Source organism: Ziziphus jujuba, chromosome 7 (assembly GCF_031755915.1).
Source record: "Ziziphus jujuba cultivar Dongzao chromosome 7, ASM3175591v1".
NCBI lineage: Eukaryota > Viridiplantae > Streptophyta > Magnoliopsida > Rosales > Rhamnaceae > Ziziphus > Ziziphus jujuba.
The window spans coordinates 14,403,805-14,428,433 of NC_083385.1; the positions used below are offsets into that span (position 1 = coordinate 14,403,805).

General features: G+C 35.1%; 5 protein-coding genes across 9 annotated transcripts; 1 reads left to right on the forward strand and 4 right to left on the reverse strand.

Annotated features, from left to right (window-relative positions):
• The first annotated feature begins 66 nt into the window (after positions 1-66).
• Positions 67-3,844, forward strand: LOC125423920 (uncharacterized). The gene is made up of 2 exons (XM_048479803.2): positions 67-387; positions 1,099-3,844. The coding sequence occupies exon 2, from the start codon at positions 1,143-1,145 to the stop codon at positions 3,552-3,554; it is 2,412 nt and encodes an 803-aa protein (XP_048335760.2). The 5' UTR covers positions 67-387; positions 1,099-1,142; the 3' UTR covers positions 3,555-3,844.
• Positions 3,845-4,831: 987 nt separating this feature from the next.
• On the reverse strand, positions 4,832-7,894 carry LOC107424999 (cytochrome c oxidase subunit 6a, mitochondrial). Its single transcript, XM_016034918.4, has 4 exons — positions 7,713-7,894; positions 6,875-6,981; positions 6,629-6,671; positions 4,832-5,086 (listed from the first exon to the last, which is right to left on the reverse strand). Exons 1-4 carry the CDS (start codon positions 7,828-7,830, stop codon positions 5,046-5,048), a joined length of 309 nt encoding a protein of 102 aa, XP_015890404.1. The 5' UTR covers positions 7,831-7,894; the 3' UTR covers positions 4,832-5,045.
• A 1,472-nt stretch (positions 7,895-9,366) lies between these two features.
• Positions 9,367-13,248, reverse strand: LOC107425004 (agamous-like MADS-box protein AGL29). Of its 5 annotated transcripts, none has more exons than XM_016034926.4 (4): positions 13,093-13,248; positions 12,903-12,957; positions 12,569-12,666; positions 9,367-10,119 (listed from the first exon to the last, which is right to left on the reverse strand). In XM_016034926.4, exons 2-4 carry the CDS (start codon positions 12,918-12,920, stop codon positions 9,525-9,527), a joined length of 711 nt encoding a protein of 236 aa, XP_015890412.1. In that variant the 5' UTR covers positions 12,921-12,957; positions 13,093-13,248; the 3' UTR covers positions 9,367-9,524. The 5 variants fall into 5 exon arrangements, with proteins under 5 accessions (XP_015890412.1, XP_015890413.1, XP_015890414.1 ...); XM_016034927.4 differs by having other exon boundaries at positions 13,097-13,234; XM_016034928.4 differs by lacking the exon at positions 12,569-12,666 and having other exon boundaries at positions 13,093-13,246.
• Positions 13,249-17,042: 3,794 nt separating this feature from the next.
• LOC107425010 (uncharacterized) lies at positions 17,043-18,926 on the reverse strand. The gene has a single exon (XM_016034937.4). The coding sequence runs from the start codon at positions 18,478-18,480 to the stop codon at positions 17,350-17,352; it is 1,131 nt and encodes a 376-aa protein (XP_015890423.3). The 5' UTR covers positions 18,481-18,926; the 3' UTR covers positions 17,043-17,349.
• Positions 18,927-20,860: 1,934 nt separating this feature from the next.
• On the reverse strand, positions 20,861-24,629 carry LOC107424980 (uncharacterized). Its single transcript, XM_025076276.3, has 4 exons — positions 23,876-24,629; positions 22,803-23,301; positions 22,119-22,327; positions 20,861-22,014 (listed from the first exon to the last, which is right to left on the reverse strand). The coding sequence occupies exons 1-4, from the start codon at positions 23,948-23,950 to the stop codon at positions 21,067-21,069; spliced, it is 1,731 nt and encodes a 576-aa protein (XP_024932044.1). The 5' UTR covers positions 23,951-24,629; the 3' UTR covers positions 20,861-21,066.

Sequence of the window (24,629 nt, forward strand, 5' to 3'; positions counted from 1 at the left end):
CCGCTTTGACAACGAGAAAAAGCAAGGCTTTCTTTATAGTCCACTAGTCTTTATATAAATGGATCACACATAAAAACAAGAGTTTGAGCGAATAGCTGACACCTCTCTATTCTTTCACGTACCTTTTTGCTGTTCTTCTTCTTTGGATTTCTCAGATTTCAGATCCAGAATGTCTAAGTAAACGCACTGAGAAAATAAAAAAACCCACAAATCCACTTCTCAGATCAGCCATTTTATTCATTCAAAGAAACCGTTTTGTATTTGGGCTGGCTATTTTGCAGCCATTCTGTTTCTTGCATTTGGTAGTTTCAACCACCGACACCCGAAAAGAAGTAAACTTTTTTTATCATTGCGGAAACTAAAACGCTCATTAAAACTTAAGAACAGGTATGACTTGTTACATGCATTTTAGATTTCTAGGATACCAGTTTAAGTATCTCAAATCCAAGTATATTCATACTTTTGGTGCTTTTGCTGTGCCTGCTTTTTTAGATCCGTGAGGATTTTGAGTATTTCTCTGCTTGTTCGTTTTCTTTTCTTTTCTTTTTTTCTCTTTTTTTTTTTTTTCCATATTTTCGTACACTGCTTGAATTTTTGAGTGGCTTTGGCTTGAAAACTTGTTGAAAGATCGTAAGCTTGATTTCTTATCATTGAAGAGGTTGAGCCAAGCGGGTAAACCTTAGAATTTGCATTTGAAGCATCCCATTTTGGCTTCTGAGAATGGGAGATGCTCAGTATGTGATTTGGATTATGGCTTTCTCTAAGAAAATAGGTGGTAGCATATAGGATTGCTCATAGTGTTCCAATTCTGCTTCTGAGTTCCCGGCCCTTCTTCCTTCAATCGTATCTGGATTGAGTGGTTATTTTAATTTTAGTTTTTCTCCAACTTTTAAGAGTGTGTGTGTGTGTGTGTGTGTGTGTTTTTATTTTTTTTTTGTTTTTTTTCCCTTAACTTATATTTTGCTTGTTGTAATTGGAGAGATTTACATAATTCAATAGTTCTAAGTGGCAATTTCTAAATTAGAACAACCTTTCTTTTGATTCCTAATATCCATTTTTATCTCTCTGACTCAAGCCATTGACACAATTTTTGTGCAGGTTTTTGTGAAACACATATAGGTAGAGCCTGAAAGAAATTCATCATGTTCAGGCTATCTCCTCGACGAAACCAGAGATCGAAAGGCTTAAAGGTGAAGCATGCTTTACAGCTATTTATTTTGCTGGGTGTGTGCGTCTGGCTGGTTTACCAGATCAAGCAGTCTCAAGGTAAGAACACACAATTTGGTGAAACCGCAAAGGTTGGAAATGAAGTTGTTAAGTTGGGAAGAAAGGACCTTAATACTCCAGTGGATGAAACTTCTGTAAGAGATGTAAGGCACAAGGAAGATGAGGAAGAAGAAGAAAACAAGCCTGAAGAGATTGAAAATGTAAACAGGAATGAAGAAGAAGAAAACAAGCCTGAAGAGATTGAAAATATGGGTAAAAATGGTGGAGAAGATGAGGTGCATGAAAATATTCTGGAGAGAACTGAAGAGGGTACTGAGCATCAGGGTGATTCAGTAGATGTTGAGAATGTGAGACCAGAGATTAAGGAGACAGCTAATGAAGAGAATGAGAATGGAGAGAGCAAACAGAAGGATAATGAAGGTAAGGATCATGAAGAGAGCAAACAGAGCGCAAATGAACAAAAAGAGGGTGAAGACAACAATGAGAAGCAGAGTGAAGGCAGCGAGGATGGGGAAAGCAAAGAGAAGGAGGTTGATGGAAACAGAGGAGAGAGTCAAGAAAAGGAGAATGAAGAGAGAAAAGATGACAGAATTGAAGAGAAGGAAAATGTAGAGGGTCAAGGAGAGGCTGAAGAGAAGGAAGCTAAAATTGAAGAGAAGGTTTTGTCTGATGATCAGGTTCAAGATGGAGGTGACAGAAATAGTGAGGAGGCTAGAGAAGAACATTACAAGGGGGATGATGCCTCCAGTGCTGTAGTTCATGAAATTCAAAATACAAGAGGTGAAAATGAGCAAGGTGGCTCGGAAAATTCCAATGAGGAGAAGCAGATTGAAAACAAAGAAAATCTTGAGTTTGAGCAGCAGAGTAATACAAATAGCTCTGAAGCAGTTGATGTCAACCAAAATGAGTCAGTTTCAAATGAAGGAGAAACTGGAACCATTGAAAGCAATAATTCTAATAATGCAACAGCCACTAGGAAGGATGGTAATGAGAGTAATCACCCTGATCAGGACAGTGGTTCCCATCCTGGTTCAACAGTAGCTACAGATTCAAATGAGCAGAAGCAAGTGGACACAAATTCTGAGAATATCAGAGAAGAAACTCTTGGAAACTCTCACCAGAAGGAGATGGATACAACACAGAATCAAAGTGAGAGAGCTGATGACACATCTTCTAAGGGAGATGACTCCACCCCGGAAAATGTTACACTGCAGCAAACCGAAAATTCTGAATCATCTTCTAACAGCGAGAAACAAGAGTTTGAGAGAACAGCAACCCCTGCTACAGAGAATGGAGGTCAGTCTAATGGAGCATACACAGATACTTCTGGTACCACGAGTGAAAATAATGGTGCTGCCCAGGAGCAACATTCAAGCAACAACTCTGGAGATGGAGGAACACAAGAAAGAGTACTATCAGTAAACACTGATGAGAATAATGCTGACCAAAAGGAACAAGTTGATTCTTCTGATTCTTCATCCCAGCAAGGTAATGATGGATCCTCAAACCAAGATAACAATGCTGATGCACACCAGAACGAGAACCAAAATACCATCCAGAGTAACGTGAATGAGCATGCAGATTCAGGTCAAAAAGAAGCAGTTGGTACATCTGATGCTACAGTCTTCCAAAATAAAGAGGAATCAAACACGAACACTAACACTGATGCTGGCCAGAATGTGAATGAAAGTGTTCAGCAGAATAATGCAAATGACGAAAAAGGTTCAAGTGAAGCCGTTATCACATCTGATTCTGCAGTCTCCCAAGATAAGGGGGATTCCTCAAACACGAATACTAACACTGATGCTGGCCAAAATGTGAATGGGAGTGAACAGAATAATGCCAATGACAACAAAGGTACAAGTGTTACATCTGATTCTACAGTCTCCCAAGACAAAGAGGAATCCTCAAACAAAAACACTAACACCGATGCTGGCCAGAGTGACAATGAAAAGGTTGAACAGAACAACACAAATGACAACAAAGGTGCTAGTGAAACAGCTGTTACGTTGGATTCTACAGTCTCCCAAGATAAAGAGGATTCCTCAAACGCAAATACCAACACTGATGCTGGCCAGAATGAGAATAAAAATGTTGATCAAAGCAACACAAATGACAACAAAGTTGTAAACCAAGAAGAAAAGGTTGGTGCCCAGAAAGACAACGAAGCATCCTCAAATGAAAATGGCAACGGCAACACTGCCCGAAATGATCCAATCGATTCTTCGGAATCTTCAACCCCTCAAGAAGAGCAACAGGCTAGTAACAACTTGGGAACCTTGCCAGAAAGCAAAACTGAAGGCAACAATAACGAAGCTACAGCGTAGAGACTATTGCCAATAAGTTCGATGTAGCATTCCTTATACGACCATGTCATTTTGCTTTTTTTTCTTTTTACCCAGAGTGATCATTCAAATCAGTCACGTTCCATTGTTATGTGTTTTGAGTGGATGATGATGTCAAAAACCCAAAAAAAAAAAAAAAAAAAAAGTATCAAGCTGTAAGGTTTAAGTTTTATAATATGTAGACTTCTTTTGAGATACCAACTTTTCATGTAGTTTTGATTGTTTACCACAGTAGACTATAGTAGATTATTAATATTAAATTTTTTACCCTATCTTTTGTCCCGGTTCTTTTACGGTGTCTAAAAAGCTAAGTGTTTTTCCTTCTCTTTTCTAAGCAAACGAAAAGAGCACCAAAAAAAAAAAAAAAGTGTCGGTTTGCATGATGAAGCTTCACTCAAATTGTATATGCCAGTGACATGGACAATCACCGACTTCTTTTGGCTCGAGGACAAAGATTATTACTTTAAAAAGCTATCTTTAATTACACGATTATATCGATAGCCGGTAAAAGAGAGTAGGTAGAAAACAAACATGTTGATCCTGTTGCACCTGCATTGGCCTTGAATCTACCACGCATGCACAACTGGCATTGTCACATACCTAGAAATTGACAATAAAACCTGCAGCCAAAAAAAATTTGACACTGAAACCTGCGGCCAAACACGTTTTGCTTCGGCAAGAATATGACATTCCAACTTTAGACAAAGGAAAAGAGTAATTAATCTGGGATGGTTGACCCATTACTGTAGGAAATTAGATCTTACAACCCAAAAAGAAAAGGACAAAGTAGGACCTGCCTTAAAGAAGCAGATGTTGGTCTTGAGCATAGATAAATAAAAAGGCCAAATTTTATGTTTCATTCCATTGTAGACTTGGAAAATGACATTAGGTTGTTAAAATCGAGTCGTCAAAAGTCCATCTGTTGAAAGAAATCCTTGCAAACCTTCCAATGATGTTAAAACGCAAGGTCTTTGTCTCATTTTAACTTTCTTTTATTATTATTATTATTATTATGACATCATCATTATCATCCTCATCATCAAATTATTAGTGTATATTATTTATTTCTTTATTTCAGTAGAATCATGGTGCATTGCTTGACCGATTGACTTGTGGTGGTTTTAGGCGGGACAAAACCAACGGAATCGAGTGGCTGTTTTGATAACAAATGTAGATATCTAATTGAGTATTTATAAATTTATTTACTAAAATGGAAATTTGGTGCATATAGTTTTAGAGAACACAGATGGAAAATCATAAAACTGGAAAAGAAGAATTGTCAACTTATTAAAATGTAACAAAGTACGCTTGACAGAAAGAAAGCATAAAAGATAGTAACATGCCTGATACGGGCCTGAATCCAGAATCAAAATGATAAACACAAACATTAACATCTAAAAACAATTCAACAATTCCAAGTAAAATGTGAAGAAGAGGTTATTGGTATCTCCTTGACATGGATCAGAAAATATTCTAGTGGTGATCATGCTTTCTCTCGAAAAGCCCATCCGGACCTGAACAGTATAACAAATAAATTAGATGAGAAGGGGGGGGAAAAATTGCAGGCTTATAATTATTCCAAGAGGCAAATCAGGGAAGGAGAAAAAAAAAAAAAAAAAAAAAAAAAAAAAAAGGCAATACAAAACCCCATAAGCAAATGAGAGTAAAAATGAGAATGCGTCACATATTTACTTTATTTTGGGGTTATTAGAGCCCAAGATCTCTCACATAAGATTGGACTTTACCACCAAGGCCTAAAGGACAAATGCATTGTATCTTAGTATCCTAAAAACGCAGGAAGAGGGAACCGTTTTGCGGTCTTAGGACCTGTGCAGATTAGAAAAACAAAATGCACGAATTTTTACGTACCTCAGTATGCTAAATTATTCACGTACAGAAGTACTTTGTTGCAGTTTCCATTGGTATTATACATATTCTTTCTCACAGAATTAGCTATCTTACTAGTTTTTGTAACCATCATCTAATTAAATAAAGTTAGCAAGACACGACCGTTGAATTTCATAAGCAGTTGCTTTTATTCTGCCTGACCTTTTTTGATGGAACATTCTGATTGGAATATAAGCCTGAGCCATAAACTAAAATGCAGACATGTTAATATCCAATGTCACTGGTATTTAACATTTACTCCTACTTACGCTCCACTTGTCCCTGAGTAATAAACCAAATCTCCGTTCAATGTTCAAAAAGATTTTACATAGTCTATGCATCCAATATCTTACCTTATGACCAACCAAGCATATATAACATTGGATATAAATGCTTTCCAATGTCACACATTTAACTACCTTACTAATTTCTGTAACCATCATCTTGTTAAATAAAGTTAGCAAGACAGGACCTTTGGATTTCATAAGCAGTTGCAGTTGCTTTTATTCTGCCTGACCTTTTATCATGGCACATTCTGTTGGAATATAAATCTGAGCCATAACCTAAAACTCAGACACGTTTATATCCAATTTCACTGGCATTTAATCTTCCCTCCTACTTAGGGCCCACACAATTCTTGTACGATTCCTTTGACCTTTAATGTTTTTCAAACACAGTGCACTAATATCATGTAGTCCAGGTACCCATAATCAACTTAGACAACATCAGTCTCTATTACTTATTGGTCTCCATTCAGATGGACAAAATACATTTAAGGTCATCTACCCGTTCAAGATTTTTTACCACCACCTCATGATCTGGTATGCACCTCTTCAGTTCAGTTAGAGCAAAAGTTAAAAGCTATATCTAAGATCCAATTGCCATGTTATCCAATAATGTCATGTCAAACAAAGCAGTCAAGCAGACATAAGATTTAGACCTTTGTGTCATTCTAAGTAACTGAATGTTAAACTTGATGCCGACTCAAGAGTAACCAATAACATTTAGCAAATTGTGAAATGGTCCAGCATAAAATGGCACTGTGAACGACTTAAATAACATATTGATTTTTAATCATAAAAGACAACAATGTGCATTATCGGGCAATCCTTAAGGCATGGATAGAAATAATAAATACTAAAAAAACATAATGAATATAAAAACTTTACCCCATGGAAACTCCTTATTGCGTATGTGCAGATATGGGTATGGCTGCAAATAGAGAAAAAGATAAAGTAAAGCATGTCAGATGCCAAAAGCAAGGATATAAAGGTATATATCACAAATTAAGGGCAAAACTTTTGAAAAGCTATTGGATCAATCCCTTCTATTATTAGACTATGACACAAAGATATGCAACTCCGCATGAAGTAAAGGTTAAGACAAGATTCACTAAGCTACAGAAGAAATCTTACAGGAGGTGGATCGTCGTGGGGATGACCCTTTCGTAGGTTATAAATGGCTAAAATGGTGCATGTCACAATGCCTGCATAAGTAATTTTTTCCCACTTTGCCGTCTCATCTACAACGTATTTTGGGATAGAAGAATGAAAAGTCAATACAATAGCTTGGGAGCAGAAAAGAAACGATAGAACAGATACTAAGTTATCATCGTCCATTGAACATACTGAATGTATCATAGACTATAAGAAATTCCACGGCAGAAAGAGTGATTGTAATGTGATTTATAATACATAATACGATCGAAAATTCTAAGTCTAATGTTACAATCCAAATTGGTTTTTCCGATACGAGTACCTTATCATAAGAATACAGTACGAACTAATAGATACTGTGTTTAGAAGTACAAAACAGTGCCTTTGCACCAGAAATAGGACGGAATATGAAACCAAATTCCAAACATTGAGATAAAATTCTATCCAAATACATTTCTGAAAAACCAATCCATGCTATGAACCATATCGTCAATAAAATTCAAATCTTCAAATAATTTTCCTTTTCCCACATTTCCACAATTATTATAAACCAATCAAAATAAATTCATCCAAACATACAGAAAATTAAACCTCATTTCAGAGAACAAGAATTAACAACCCGGGCGGGGACAAAACTCAGAAAATGAATCGAATTCGCGGGTGAAGAAAATTCGGATTTAGTTTAAAATAACACAATCGGAATCACACCCAGAAACAAAAATCAAAATCATATAATTATCAAATCTGTGTGTATATGTATAAAAATATATTTATATATATATATATATAAAGAGAAACAGAAAAAAAGGGGATTTACAGGCATCGTCGTGATGAGAAGAGGAAGCAAAGTTGCGCTTAGGAGGTGCAGAAGGAACTCGAGAGCCACCACGCATGGAGTTGCGGAGCAAAGCAGATCGTACCATCGCCATCGCCATTTTTTTCCCACCTACGCCCTCTTTCTTTGACGCTGTATTTACTCGGTGTTTGCAGTGAAACCCTTTTTTTTTTTGTTCTTGATGAGGACAGGTGGAGAATGTGGCACGTGCGAGGGGGGGGGTGGGGAGAGAGAGAGAGAGTGAGACTTCGGACCAGGCCCTGGGCTTTGTGTTCCATATCCGTTTCGTTAATAAGTCCAGGCCTATATTTCAGTATCATTTGGGCTTTCCACTTGAATTGTGTCTTAGGCCCATATGTACGGATACTTTGGGCTTTTTCCCACTTACAATATTGCAGTATTTCTGACAAAAAGAAAAATATTAGTATTGGTCTATTGCACATATAAATGACATTTTAATTTATTAATTCACCAAATAAAAAATAAAAAAAGACATTTTATTTTATTTTATAAAGATTTATCATTTCATTAAACAACGAGAGCAAAGCAAACAAGAAAATTTGAAAACATTTTTTGCTTAGAAAATTATCTATTTAATGATTTAGGAAGAAACATTTAATATGAGATTCTTTAAAAATCAATTTCTAATGATCAATCCTGAATTAACCTTTAATAGATTTTTAACATTATTTTTGTTACTATTAACATAATTTGCTCTTAAGAATAAAAAGTGATATTAATACAATGAGTTAAGGAATGTATGCATTGGCATTTGTTAAATTTAAATTCCCTTTCTCAACCCCCGATCCTTTTGGACTTTGCAGCATTGATTTATGACAAAAAAATGAAATTTAGAAAATAAATCCCAGCACAGTACAATTTTCCTTTTCTTCCTTTTTTTTTGGAAAGTAAAAGGGGCCTTGATTCTTGTGGATGTATTCCACCAGAAGACATTTATTATTTAGTGTTATATATGCAGATATCCACCATAAATACCAAAGGCCATGCTTGAAAATTAATTCTATACCATATCACTTGGAAGGCACCCCAGCCTGTTTTGGTATATAAATTGAAATCTCAAGCAGATAAGGTAAATTTCCAACTCAAAATAATAAATAATGCATCTTTTAAACAAGATTCCAAATCAATGCTAGTCCTGTTCAAGCAGCCTGTATATGCTAAAGACTCCATTAAAAGCAGACAAAAAAGAAAATTAAAGAAATTATTCAACAGTAAATTTACACAGAGAGCTTCTCTGTTCAGTCTTTGTTGACTTTTATGCCCCTTAATGTGTATTACATTTTACAAAAATACCCTGAAAGAGTTCAATAAGAATAAATCTATTACTGCCATTACCAATGGGAGGACAATCCAGCGCACTCAGAAAAAAGCATGCCTTCCTACCTTGGGCATTATGCAAGGTAGAAAAAACATGGAGCACAAAGAAGAGCAATTCTGCAAAAATTGCAATTATTTCCTATTGTATGGGCTAATAGCTTGATCAGCCAGTCTAGTGCTTGAAGCATTCTGTTATTCTTTCCATTAGACAGCATTTGATCTCCACTCAAAAAATGGTACCATAGAATAAAGGACAACATCAGATCACAGAATACCAGCATTGAAACATAAAAGAGAATTGAGAAAATTATTCATGGATTATTATTCCTTATTCAATTCAACATTCAGTTCCACCAGTCTAACACATTGATTTGGGAGAGCGAGTAGATCATAACATGTGTTATAGGAAACACAACAAAGTCACACCCTCCGACTAGTGGATTATGAAGAACCATGTTAATTGCCGAGATGGCCTCGAGGACCAGCTGAAGAATTACCACCTACTGGATCAGTGCCAGGGCAATCAGCAGCTGAGGAAGGAGTTGAAGCCTGGGCTACAAGCTCATTCCTTCGCTTGACTACCTTCTCCTTTACTTCTTCCACCATTGCCTTTAGTGTGTAAAGCTCCTGCCTATTGAGACTTTCTATTGGTGCATCCAACAGATACGGTACCGGATTCTCCACTTGCATCTGCTTGAGTTTCTCCCCGCGTTTCTTCTCAGCTTCTATCTGGTAATGTAGATGAGCGCACTCCTTGCTAAGCTTATGCAGAACAGCCTCCTGACGGACCTCAAAATCTCGAATAATTTCAGCGTCTATCTTCACATGCCGGTAAAGCCTGTTCGTTCCAGAATCAGCACAAGGATGGCCAGAAGGAAAAGCCTGACCACCTGGGGAGAGGACAACAAGAGTAGTCTCAACTGCACACAACGTGCAAACTTCGCAGGCGTTCTTTGAGAGGCCAGATTGGGGTCTTGAGACAGCTACTCGCCGAGCATCTGTTCCCCGAGTTGTCTTCTTTTGAGTTTTTTTGCTTCCCATGCCCGCCATTCTTACAATATCACAGCAATAAAAAATAATAAATAAATAAAAAACAACCAAAACCTATTTCTCTTCAGATAGGAATGAAAATATTGAGGAAATACTCGGTAATTTATAGGGCCTCGGTGCCTTAACCAACCTCAAATTTATTCCAACTCCAAATGGCATGTTGGCTATCCCCATTTATTTCCATATATTAACTTAGGGATATGAGAATTATGAGAAAATCTTGTCATACTTGCGTGCCGTTATGAAAATAGTAAAATAAAATAATAAAATACCATATATTCTTAATTGGCATACTAAAAAATACATTTAACTTGGTAAGTTGGACAAAAATGGGAGTAAAGTTCCAGAAAAAGCCTACCACAGAAATCTAAGGGAGCAAAAAGTGAGAGCAATTTGATGATTATGAACCATATAAGACTTCCAAACCATATAAGATCAGTCATTCATATGAGCAGCACACATTGCTTCTGCAAACTACACATTCATAAAAGAATATTATAGTTCATACTGTGCTAACAATCTGTCTGGAGACTCCCAGTAGTCAATCTCACCCTGGAATTTGAAACACTACATGACAACTTCTCAAACATGGTGTTCCATGCTCCATGCTTCTGGTATGAGCTACCAGACTAAATAAATTCCACAATGAAAACAGACATCTTATTATGAGCTTAAAATTAGGCAAGAAATCAAAAACCAGAAGAGAGAGAGAGAGGGAGAGAGAGAGAGAGAGAGAGAGAGAACTTTTTGAACCTCCATTTGTTACAATAAGTTCTTTATCATTTAAAAAGTCAGCCACTTGATGAGAAAACCTAAGCATCGAGACACATCTGGGCCGTTAGATTGTCATATACAGTGCCACAACAGATTATGTTCTCAATCAAGCATTGCTCAGACAATAATTTGGGCCTGCAGCCACATGAAACTATTATTTCCAATGACGACAACCTACCTGCTTTAACTGGAAAACTTTTGCTTCTATGGAGAGAAAGGTGGAAGTCATGAAGGGGGGGACCACTAGAAGGATGAGGGGGAATCCTACACTAACAAAAATGTTATGCTAACCAAATTGTTGAGCATATATTTAATTTCCTCTCATACAAGGAAAATTTTCTTTACTTGCCTGCTAGTGTTGTTTATACTTTATCTTGGACAAACACCTTTCGTTTTAGCTCCACTTTAACAAGTATAATCTCATCGCAGTTCATGTCTAATAAAATAAAACCGAAAAATACCAACTTTGTAAGGCTTATTTGGTGAGTTTTCCCCCTTTCCGTGTATACTTTTTAAGCCATCTCAGCCACTAAAGAAATGCAAATGAGAAACAAAACTAAAATCAAAATAGCAGTCACATGGAAAGATGACAAGACATATGGCAGGATGCCTAAAAGACAACAACGGCTTCATTGAGAGATGTATTGCTGGTAGAAATAGCACCATCACCAGAGATTCACTGTATCATTCCTCTTGCTAATTGACTACATAAAGAACAGAGAACAAAATAAAGCTATGAAGAGAGATTAAGTTTGGCTAAACCATACATTTATTATTGTTATTTTTTCCCCTCCTTTTTGGTTTCACCATTGTCAATGAAATATATCAAATTTGACTATTTAACAAGAACACCTATAACTCAATATTCTACATGTATTTAGTAGCTAGCAAACTATTTAAGACATGTAAAAGGAAGCAATCCTTTCTAGATGAATTTCGAAAACAAAACCCCAAAGGAGCCTTATAAATACTAAGTCATTAAGAAAAGAAAAAACACCTCTATTGCTCCTATGTATGCTAAGCACCAACTCCGTCTACTATCCTCTTGAATGAATATCATTAATGTGATGTATGGAGACACCTAAGAAAGCATTTACTAGCCTACAGTTCCACCTTTTCCAAAAGAAGGAATGAATTGCTGTCTCTAGGCAAAACTTTTCGCCCACTGCCGAATTTGGTACACAGTAGAAGATAGACACAGAAAATATGAGTAGGCTGGAAAGAGTCTCATTTACACTATTAAGAAAACCCAGTTATAGTAGGAGTTGAGTCTTATTTACACCATTGAAAAAAGCAAGTTACCAGTATGAGTCAGCAGCATCAATACTAACATATCTAGAATATCAGTAACCATGGCCATCTTTTATCATATGAGCACCACAAGCAACAGATCCTTGTCTAGAATCAAAACTTCCAGTAAGCATTATACGTTTATTACCCCTAAAAATCAAATCTTTTACCATTCAAGGAGATATATCACGTTTCAAAAGCATCAGAAATTTAATGAAAAGCTACAGGAAACCTTAAGATATAAAAGTAGTCAAAATTTTATATGAGCTAATTTACAACAACAATTATCATTTCTTAACTTCTTTTAATTCTGCATTGTACTAGATTTTCCCTTTTTCAAGATTTTGTTAAATAAGGTCTTTGACCAGAATGCTTGAGAAACTAACATCAATGGCAACCATGTAATTACTGTCTGAATCACAATGGAGGTTAGAGATATGTAAAACCAACTTTTTTCATTTCTTCCACAAATCCATTTCCTTCCCTAGAAAACATAGCATATATGAGGATCAGAAACATGTTAAACCCAGATACTATATTATACAGAACTCTAGTTTATTTGACAAATTATGCTCCATATAAGCTTAATTTTCTTCCTCCATAATTTTAGCAAAAAGAAAATACAAAAATACAATTTGGAATTTTGGATTATCCTATAAATTTCAAAAAAATTTGAAGAAATAAATAAGAAAATCATGGATGGTAAATACTAAATATTACCGAAACTGCGGAAGCCATCGCAGCGAACCAACGGTGTCATGCTGCCTAGTCCATTCTGCGAAACCATAAAATTAAAATAATATTAAACAAATTCAAAACAAAAATTAGATGGTAAAGGTGGGATATCATAGGTATAGAAAACCCAAAAAAAAAAAAAAAAAAAAAAAGAAGAAGTGGGGTGGGGGGCTACCTACTATAAACTGTGGGATACGAGGAAGTCCGTAGTCATAGATTGTCCGTACAATGCGGTTCGAGAATCAGAAAATCGTTCCTGTCTTTTTTTTTTTTTTTTTTTTCTTTCTTTATTATTATTATCTGCTAATATTTTAAGATGTTTATTTTTGTCGCAGAAATAACTCAAACCAAGCTATTAGATAATTTGCCTATTTTTTAGGTTTTTTTTTTTCCTCTTTTATTTTTTGGACATGTGTTAAATTGGTGAAAGGAAACTTTTTTTGTTTTTAGCTCCAAATTTAATCCCAAATATGAGGGTTAATATCAGTTGTTGATTGAATAAAAAAACGTACGGGTTAAGTTAATTGACTCCAAAATTCAAAGGTTAGCACAAATTATCGTCTAGCTATTTTTTCTATTTTTTCAAGAAATCCAATATATTCCAAAATACTATAAAATAAAAAAAATAAAAAATAAAAAAAAAAGGATTTTGTTGATTTTATCATTGAATGAAGCCTATGAACACATACCACTGCTAATTTGCACATTGAAGATTAGCTAGGTGTTTCACAGATTAAAAATGTCTACTTTGGGGTTTTTAATTTTTTGTTTTTCTCTTTTCCTTGGGATCTTTGGCTCATCCACATAAAATGCAAAAATAAAGAGACCCAATTAGGAACCAAGATACATCATTCATGAAGCAAAGTTGCAAACAGTAGCTGGAGGGAATTGAGGAGAAAAATTATTAAGGTTCAAAACATCACTCTCAATACTACAATTTAAATTTGAGTCCACTAAAACACAAAAGCTGAACTACGTAGCTTATTTATATTCCTTAAGCAACAAGAAAATTGGAAATAGAGTTGTCGAATTAAGGCAATATCTATCTCCATTGATCAATAATGTTAACACTTGGAAAGGGTGATACCATCAACAACCAGTTTTTGGACAGTAAATTTAGCCCACAAAACACAAAAAACAAAAAACAAAATAATAATAATAAAATTAAGGTTTTGGAGTTTGTGAATGTGGACAATTACAAGATCGCTGTCCCAGCAGGAAAGTAGGGAGCATGTGAACAAGTAGTGGAAGGTTCTTATGACTTTGGCCAAAATACAATTCCCAAATACAAACAAGAAAATAGAATACATCATTACCAACAAAAAACAAAAACAAAAGGAAGAAAAAATGAAAATAGAATTCACATGGGTCCAAAGCGAGCAATTAGGAGGTCATGGACTAAGAAATTGAACATAATTTCTTTAGCTGGTTTTGCATGACTTTTTTGCCCATTGAAAACGTTTTCAAAGTGTCTTGGCCGACATTTACTCCTAAAAATCAACATGACCATTCACCTCACCTTTCTACTGTTATCCTCTAGAATTTTTGCTCCTTTATATGATATGATTTTGAATTGTGATCTCGTCTTTTTACTAATAAAAATTGATTGTTGACCAAAAATAGAGTCAGGTTCAACAAGAGGGGTCCCTACCTAGAATTAAAACTCCTTTGACTCCTTGATTCTCTTTGGGGTTGGTTGTCCCATTTGGCCAATTTGGAGCCAGAAACACACAAGTTTACGTGGGATTTTATGGCTTCCATATAATTTATAAGTGTTTTTAAGGAAATAAAATCACTCTCTATAATCTTTATTTCTTATGTTGGTATTGGTTTCTCCGAATTAGGGACAAAGCTAACTGTTGGTCACCAAATGTCATTTTCTAACCGGCGATTTCTAATTACTTTTGTCTTGAAATTAGTACATTAGGAAAGGAATTGCCTATTTACCATACCTTTTTGTTGTTGCGGTTTCTATTCTATCTTTTTTAGTATGATATTGTTGTTGAATATTCTCACAATTTTATATGTACAAGTAAATAAGTTATTATTCACCAAAAAAAGTAAATAAGTTAATTTTTTATTTTTATTTTTTTAGGTTTACTAAATAAATAATTAAGCACTGGCCGGTAATCCATCCATATATGCCTTCGCCGCAAAGCAAAAACGTTGTGCACTCGAATCAAAATGACGTGACAATTACATTTTTTGATAATTTATGAAATTTTAAAAGAGTATTTTTAAGATATTTCTTCACTTATAAGATATATATTGATCAACAGCATTAGTATATCAATTTTCATTTCTTTTTGCTGGTGGAAAATGAAAAAGAAAAATCGTATAATAACATAACACACAAATTCTATTCATAATATTTAGAATTTATAATACAAGACTCTAAAAGTTTATATACAAAATTATTTATATTATTTTATAATGTCAAATAAATATGGACAAGTAAAACCTTAAATCCATACAAATTAAAAAAATAACATCAATAATATTATTTTTTATTTAAATAAATAGTTACTGGTCAATCAAACAAATATAACTTAATAAATTTTTTTTTGACCAAAACATGTAATTTTTAAACTCTTTTTCAAGTTTTTTTTTTTTTTTTTCATTTGTAAATTTTCAAATTCATCCTGTTGAATTTATAAATATATTCCTGACTCCTTTGTTTGTCAAACAATTAATGAATGACAAGATCCATCATAAATATTACACATGCAAATATATAAATGGTAAGGCTTTTATTTCTCATTTTGGATGGAATTAATGGCAAGTTTGTCACTCTGTCCGTAAAACCGATGGAGGACTTGGATCTCCTGTAGGCTTTTTTCAATCCTTGTTTATATTTGCCATATTATCACAGCTATTCATTTAAAAAAATTTCAATTCAATCATCAAAATGTATGACATATCAATTAATATGACATATGATTTGCATATGTTTACTAAATTCATGTGCAATGCATATGTTTATCTTTCTCTTTTTCTTTATCTTAAGTTCTTTGAGTTTTTTTTTTTTTTTTTTTTTTAATGGAAAACAACATTTTGAAAAAACAAGATTGAGAGAAACAATAAGCAGCAATGGGGGAAAAGAAAGAAGACATAAAAATTTGAAGTTTTTCCATAGGAGCTTCCAAACATTGAAAAAAAGAGATAAATATTTGAAGCTTTTCCATAGGAGCTTCCAAACATTGAAAAATGGAAAAAACAAAAAAAATTCCAAAATCAAACTCAAACTTCTCAAATTCATATCTCAGGGGTCATGAATAAGTGGAATAGTTTATAGTAATGGGCATTACAGTTTCTAATCCTCATACCTCACGACCTCATGCCTTATGACCAACGAATGGTAAAAGAAACCTGATTTGAACCTTGATTTTGGAAAAGAAATTAGGAAAAACAAAAAAATCAAAACTTCTTGTTGAAATTAAAAATGGGTTTTACTCACTTGAAGATGACCAAGGGTTCATCTAAAAGCTTCAAATTTTGATTTTTTTTTTATTTTTTTATTTTTCTTTTCCTCCATTGTTGCTAGCTGCTTCTTTCAATTTTATTTTTCTAAAACGTCGTATTCCATGGAATACTGAAAGAAGTTACACAAAAGAAATAGAAAAAGAAGAGTATATATATTGCACATGAATTTAGTAAATATGTGCAAGTTGTTTGTCATATAATTAATGTATTATACCTTTTAATCATTGAATTGAATGAATTGGATGAATTTTAAATGAATGATTGTGATAAAAAAAAAAAAATAATAACAATAAAAAAAAAGCATAAACAAGGATTGAAAAAAGCTAGCAAAGGATCCTAACACATTAAGGGAAGCTTGTAGTGTTGAATTTATTTTTTTTTTTTTTAAATAAATAAAAGGAATATCATTAGATATGAGAAAGAAAACCTGATACATTGGTACGCATCTCATTGGAAATATTCACTGTTCACCCAAAAAACAAAAAGCCAAAAAATAGCACCTTATTGGAAGTTGAAAGTATGTGATAAATATAAAAGTAATAATGCATTCAAAATATTGCATAATTTTAAGGTACATATCTGAAAAAGAAAAGTTAGATAATAGTTAAAATTAAAGTATATCTGAAGAATTACAGATCGCACAAAAGAAATTTATAATTTCCTCAAGTTTTCATTAACGTTGCATAAATTAAATAGAATCAGAACGTTTATACAATACAATTCATAAGATACATAACCATGCATTATTTTTGTATCAAAATTATTTACATTTTAATTAAATGTGAATTTTATCTTCTATCCTAAAAGGTTAAAAAAAAAAAAATAGAAAAGAAAAGTCAACATATAAGAATTCTAAATACCGTGATCACCAACTGGCAGTGTATCAATTCTACGGTCAACCAAGTCTAGAAATATTCAAGATCAAAACAACGTGGGGCCCATACGGGAATCAGACTGCAAGAGACTTCGGGTGCTTCAATTGCTTCATAATGGTCTTTTTATGATCGTTGATCTTGAAATATCTATCGGGCCGTGGCAATTCCAAACAAGATTTCCCATCAAGAACGTCGATCTCATCACCATCATCGTGCAGATCAAGCGAGTACACCACATCTTCTCTGGTCCAACCCGCACGCAACAAGACCAGAGACATCAACCTCACGTGCCAAACCATACTCTCCTTGTCACCGATCACTGCTGCGGTGGTGGTCCTACTCTCCCCTCTACCTTCCGGTTCATCACAGTCGTCCATCATCATCATCTCCCTCACCTCCTCTTCCGTCCACCCTCCTTCCCTCAGCACCCAAAACACCTCCTCCAAACACCCGTCCAATTCCCCGCTACTCCACCATCGGCCGCGCGTGTTCCCACGCTCCGGCACCTCACGGCTCGACCTCTCCGCAGCCTCCGTCCAGAATTCAATCGTCCTCGCCACCTTAGCCGCCCATGCCGGAAGATTAACGGTCAGCCTCTTCGACGAACCCGAACAAACACCACCGCCATGCAAGAATTCAAATTCTTGGAAAAATCCAGCGATATCGCAGCTCAAAACACTGACATTTTTGGCATCGACGAAGAGAATCGGATTTCCCGCCATGTTCGGAGAAGAAGGAATGTAACAGTTCCTGTATATGGGAACGAGAATAGGGGCTCTATTCAAGAACCGCTTCGCGACGTCCAAGGCCAGGTTGTCATCATCGGGTCGGATCCCCCATGAGCGGCACCAGAAGGTTCTTTCGGTGACTTGCTTGAGGAGGCCAAGAATCGGGAGGTTAGTGAGAATGTGGAGCTGTTGGAGGGAAGAGGATCGCCAATTGGGGAATCCAGGACCGACGGGAAGACCTTCCCGGAGAATTGATCGGAGGTCGGGAGGGAAAGAGAAGTTGAAGGTGGACTCGATGGAGGAGAATTCGACGTCGGCGAGACCGTCAAGGACGTGGATGCCGGAGGACTTGAGGTGGTCGATGAGGGTTTTGGCATAAGCGGCGAAGGAGAAGCAAGCCAACTTGGTGGTGGTGATAGGCTTCGGAGGCTTGTTGATAATATTATTGGATGCAGTGATGGTGGTGGTAGTAGCCATGAGAAATAAGAAATGATGAGGAAGAGAAATGGATAAGATTTATATATTGTAATATGGAGATGGGATTTTTATGGGTTTGTTGATGATGATGATTTGGATTGGTTATGATCATAAGGGCGACTTTGGAGGAGGAAGAGAAGGAAGAGAAGGAAAAGAAGTTATTTATTTATTTTTTATTTTTTTAACCAAAGATTTTGGAGGAGTTTTCAGATCCATGTGTATGTATGATATTAGAGAGAGAGAGAGATTGACTAATTTGGATACGTCTCTAAGGTGTATGACAAAATTGTGAACTGAAGCATATAAGGAACGAACTTCATTTTCTTTTCCTTACCTGAAGAGGAAAACTGGAGCGTGTGTGATGGAACATTGTAACTCACGTGCTACTCCCACCGTTGACATTGTACACTTGCATTCATTTACTTTGCTGCTACTTTCTATTCTATGTTTTTTGCGTGTGTATCATTTATTTAGACTTACATAATAATCATTTTGATATTATAGCGTCTAACATATCACCCTCCAGCAATTTAGCTTTCTCTGGATTTGTAAATTATGCATATTGAAGTGTTTTTCTTTTTCTTTTTTTAACCCACTTTTATGGCAGAAATTTTGCTTTTGGACTTGCTAGATTAGTTGCTTTAAAATTTGATATAAATACGTTTTTAGCCATTCGATATTTGTTTGTAAACAAATATACATCAATCAATAATTTGTGGTCTATAGCTATAAATAGTCTAGGAAACTTGACGGTGGAGGGGTAAAAAATCACGATGCTTAAGTCTCAGAGACACGGCCATTAACATCGATTTATCTATTTAGAGTAGTTTCCAAGTAAGAAAAATTTACTAAAAGCATGGATCCCCATAATTATTATTATTATTTTTTTGTTCTACGTGATACATAACAAAGATTAATTAACCATCAATAAAAGATAAAAATTTAATATAATTTTATTTTAAGTATATAGTTTCATCTAATAAGCTACCTATTCCATTTGATGATACTGAATATTGATGTGGTACAAAATTAAATAAAATTAAAAAAAATGCATTAATTTTTCAATTTTTTCTTAACAAAAATTTAATGTTATTTAAAAATTATATGAAAATTTAATTACTTTTCTTTTCCCTTATTAAGCTTTTATATACTATTAAAAAATAAAAATAAAAAATATTATAAATTAATATTATTATATATAATTTATCAATTAGCCAATAATAAAAATGAACTAAGTAATCCACTAAATTATTATTTATATATTAATCAAGAAAACAAAGGGATTCTTAAAGGAACACAATAACTTTGCCATTAACAATCCCAAATTTATTTTATCCGATCAAATATCCAGATGATCAATCTTAGGATTACCATTTTTGAATTCTGCAACGGATGTTCTCACAAGATAACAACCCATACCATAGGAGCAAATGGAGTCATTAATATTCTATCATCAAGGCCAGACCACAAACAGCCTCACAAGAACAGGACATTATTCCTTTAGTTTTAATGTGTCTGAGAGCGACATAAATATGTGTTCTGTACAATTTTAAATGTCTACTCATTTTCTTATTTAGGCCGGAACATTTTAGTATTATATAGTAGGACCTCATTTAGCATACGTTGCAAATATTATAGCATGAATATTCATCCAAAAAAAAACAAAAAGCTATTATAGCATGGATGGAATTGGAAACCAATTTTTCCCTACCATTTCCGACAACCAGCATTAAATCAAGCCCTAAAAACATTCAATTTTTATTAGTATGTTGGATTTAAAAGGACTAAATACATTAAATCAACCCCTAAAAACATATCAAAACCACAAGACACGACCCGTGAGACATCTATTAACATTATTTTAATTCTCTATATTTTGTCAAACGAATCTTTATTAATTTATTGGAATTTTCGCATTCAAAGTTTTTCGAAACATTGGACAGACAAACTTGGACAAGTTGGTGGGGTTTTCAAGTACTGGGTATTAAATGCAGAGATGGTCCAAGCCAAGTGGGCCTTGTTGTGGAAAAAGGGCGTTTGAGTTTCTAGTTGGGTCATTCCATGGCCTTGGTTAGTCTAACTAGGACTAGAAGGAAAACCAGAACTTGATTTTTGGAAGTTAAACACGATAACAGTATTAACTAATGTGTTTTTTCTGTTTAAACTATATACCACTGTAGTATAGAATATTGATCAAGGCAAAAATAAAGCATGTGGGACACTGGTTATCTCTATGGTAATTTCATATTTCCTTTCAGCTTCCAAGTTCATGATGATTTACCAATATCCAAGCATGTTTCTACATCTACTAACAAAAAGTCACCAAGATAAATAGGGATGTTCAAATTATAAGAGGAACAGGGTTTGGACAAAATTCGGATGCATGTCAATGCCTCATATGATATATGTTTTTTTATGCCTAGAAATTTTGCTATGGCTGAAAAAAAATCTGGCTCCCTACAAAATTTTGGGCAAAGACCTTTCTCTGTACAGAAAGTGAGCCCAATTGAGCAGAATTGTTCATCAGCCAAATCATAATTGAACGAAAAAGAAATTTAAGTGCAGACTAGTGGAAGTAGAATTTAATCACCAGTTATCATGTGGAGGAAGAAGACCTTTGGGGCTTGTTCTCAATGCAACATCAATGTTATAGGCACCTTCATCTTTTGTCCCAGCAATCTCTTCAGCTCCGGAGCTGGCATTATCTCCCATGTCCTCATCTTCATCCTTGGTTGATCCTAACACCGCATCTTCAAGTTCTTCTGAGGCATCTTCCTCATTGACAAAACTCCATCCAGGGATAATTTTTCCTCCTTGTTTGATAATGCTACCATTATTGTAGAAGCACTGGGATCCTATACTTAACATGTTTCTCCTAGATTCTTCAGAGGTCATGTTGGCTGGCCATCCAAGGTTGTCATTACCATTGGAACCCATATAAGCAGCAGAATTGCCCTTGCACATTTCTTTAGTTTGTGGAGAAATGATAGAGTGGGCATTTCTTGAGTTACCAGTCTTGTCATCAGTACTTTTCATTTCCGAAGATGAACTAAGCCCAATTCCATATATTTGATTGTGGTATGCAGGCATCATCAGATTGTTTCCATTAATCTCCATGTTTCCACCAGCATGTGCAGCAATACTTGATGCTTTTTGACCGTTTCCTTGCTCCATGGTTGCAGTGGCGTTACTTGTTTTCCCTTTCTCTTCAACCTTGTTAAGAATTACCTTCTCAAACACAAGTGCTTTAGTCTCAGACTGGACCTTAGATGGAACAGGCTTTCTACCTCGAGCTCGAGGATGAGATTCATCAGGAGAAGGCAATTCATCAACTGAAGGGACTGATCTCTTTGGTCTTCCTCTTTTTGATGGCTGTTTAGCTAAAGTAGTCCTAATAACAAGAGCATTGGGCTCTTCCCCTGTTGGTTTGAGAGAAGAAACTTCTGCTTCAAGTCTTGATAAGCGATTCTTGTAATCAGTTATCTCCGACTGCAAGTCATTAATTACATTCCACAGCTGCACATTCTCTGCTGACTACATCCTCAGAACCAGAAATCTCACTTGTTTATATCTAAGTTTGCTAGATTACGAAGTCAGAGAAAAACATAAAAACATGTATTAAAGGGAAGAGTTCATACTTGAGCATCCCAAAGTAGCTGATGCTTCTGAGAAAGTTTTGCTGGTGGCTTTATAATTCCTCTTTGAGAAGAATGTCCAAGTGATGCAGAGCAACTAGGCACCATTATTGGTGGTGTTGGAAAGTAGTTATATGCTCCAGGAAAAGCATATGTGCATATAGGCTGTGATTGTTGTGCTTGACTCCACCAACATAAGGGATCACAAGGACCTGCAAACAAGAAAACCTCCACCTTCATATGACTCAAAACATAAACTGTTTTATGTTAATAGTTTTGCCTATTACATACATTAAAAATCATATATTTTCCAGATAACCCGTCAGAGATGGTCAAAACATAGAAAGAAATGCATTACAATGTTTACTGAAAAAATGATTGTGTGGGTATATTTTATCACTTCCTAAATATCTGTATGAAAAAAGAAAGTATATCTAAACTGTCTAAAACAATTAGTATTTTGTGGTCCAATCCATTTGGATTGTCCAAATATGAATAGATTGGCAATCCTAATTAAAATGTTTCCTTAAATAATATATTTTAATTTATTTTATTTCCTACCAAACACTAATTAAAAGCTTATACAAAGGCCCTATAAGGCTCACAGGGTTCATCAATGGTGAAGGAGAATGCGCAATTTTTTATTGTTGATTTTTGTATCAACAAGGACAATGGTTGCAAGTTTACCTGGAAAGCCTGGATATGTGTATCCAGTAGGGTAACAGAAATTGGGACCTTGAGGTTGATTGGTCGATGCAGTTCCTCCTGCTACAGCAGGAGCTTGCCAACTAATCTCGGTCATTCCTAGGGGTGTGAATGGTGGAAAAGTTGAAGGTGCATTCACTCCAGGCATGGGGTGACTGGGTCGATGGGGTAGCCAAAGGGGAGGTGTTGCTTGGGCGTAATTGGTCGGGAGCTGGCCCTGCTGGACCGGATGATTAGTTTGATTCTGTTGCTGTTGAGAAAAATGCCATCGGTTTACAATGATAGGTGAGGATGACTGAGTGGGAATAGAAGGTCTAGATGTCAGTTGTGACTGTTCCACGGCATTTTGTGGTGTGAATGGCCATTGAACAATTGATGGGAATTGCTGATTTTCAGATAATGCATTGTCATTTGAAGGGCTACCATTTTTTGTATTCTTTGCAGCCGCCGTTGCATTTTGTTGGTTTTGGTTTTCCTTGCTCTGTTTATAAACAGATTCACCTTGTTAAACAGTCAAAAGGGGCTTTGAACTAGCATAAATGTACAACTCTAGTGTTCTAAAGCTCTCAACAAAATTCTAGATTAAAGTAAAAAAGAATATTAAAAAAAAAAAAAAAAAAAAAAAAACATAAAACACTGAACACATTATGATTGTCCAACATATAAGGAAAATATTCCATTTAAACATTGAAAAAAGAAAGTTTCCAAAATTACTCTTTAGATTGATAATATCTTTGTTTGCATGATTCAGAAGCATCAAAAAACTAAAAAGATGACATGTCTCAGAAGACATTTTTCTTACCTATTCGTACCTACTTTTTTAGGGCAAAAATATGTACACGTTGTGGAAGATTTGAACCAAAAGAGGGAAAAAATAATAATAATAATAATAATAAATAAATAAAATTGTGAAGCCCCAGTAGTGTCAACTAGACATGGTGTTTTAGCAATAGAAAGGACAAAGCATGACAAAACCAAAAGAGAAAAGTGCACGTTTTTAGCAAATACAAATCAAACCCATTTCAGAAACAAGGAAACAAAAAGAGGGTTCATACCAAGAGTTCATTTGTCTCTGGTTCTTGAGTAGTAGTAACACAAGCTAATTTATGATCCTTCCTCTTCTTTTCCATGGCACCCAGTAGTATTCCTCTTTGAGATATTCAAGAACTTACCCTATAATGGTTGGGAAGGGAAAAACAATAGTAGTAGCCAATGTTCAGTGCTACCATAGGAGAAAAAGATGAAGAGGGTTCAAAACCAAAAAAGCGCCAGAATGTCTTCTTCAAAGGCAGAGAATGTGAAGGAATTTTTTTCAGTTTTTCTGCTTCTTGTTCTTGTCGCAGGGTTGTTGTCTTTCTGTTTGTTGCAATCAACCATTTTTCTTCTCCTGCAAAAAAGTTAAAAGAAGAGGAGGACAAAACTCTGGTACCAGGTGGTGCATAAATTTTGTTTGTTCCTCATGTCCAGCAGTGACACCTGCACACTCTTCAAGATGCATCAAATGGTGGGTTTCATAGGCAATGACGGTGTGCACATAATTTCATACTCTGCAAAAATCAAAAACCCCATTTTTGCTTTGGTTTGGATTTTGGTGCTAAAAAGAAGTGATAAAAAAATAGAAATCACTCAGCTTTCATTTACCGTGGAAAAACTCAAAACTTTACCATCTTTGGAAACCAGCAAGATTACAGCAGCCATTGCATGTTAAATTCACTATCACTTTCTTTTGGATAAATTATTGGGTTTAATTCAAAGAGGAAATGATAAATTATTAAGTAAAAGTCTTTTTGTTTTCGGATAAATAAATTA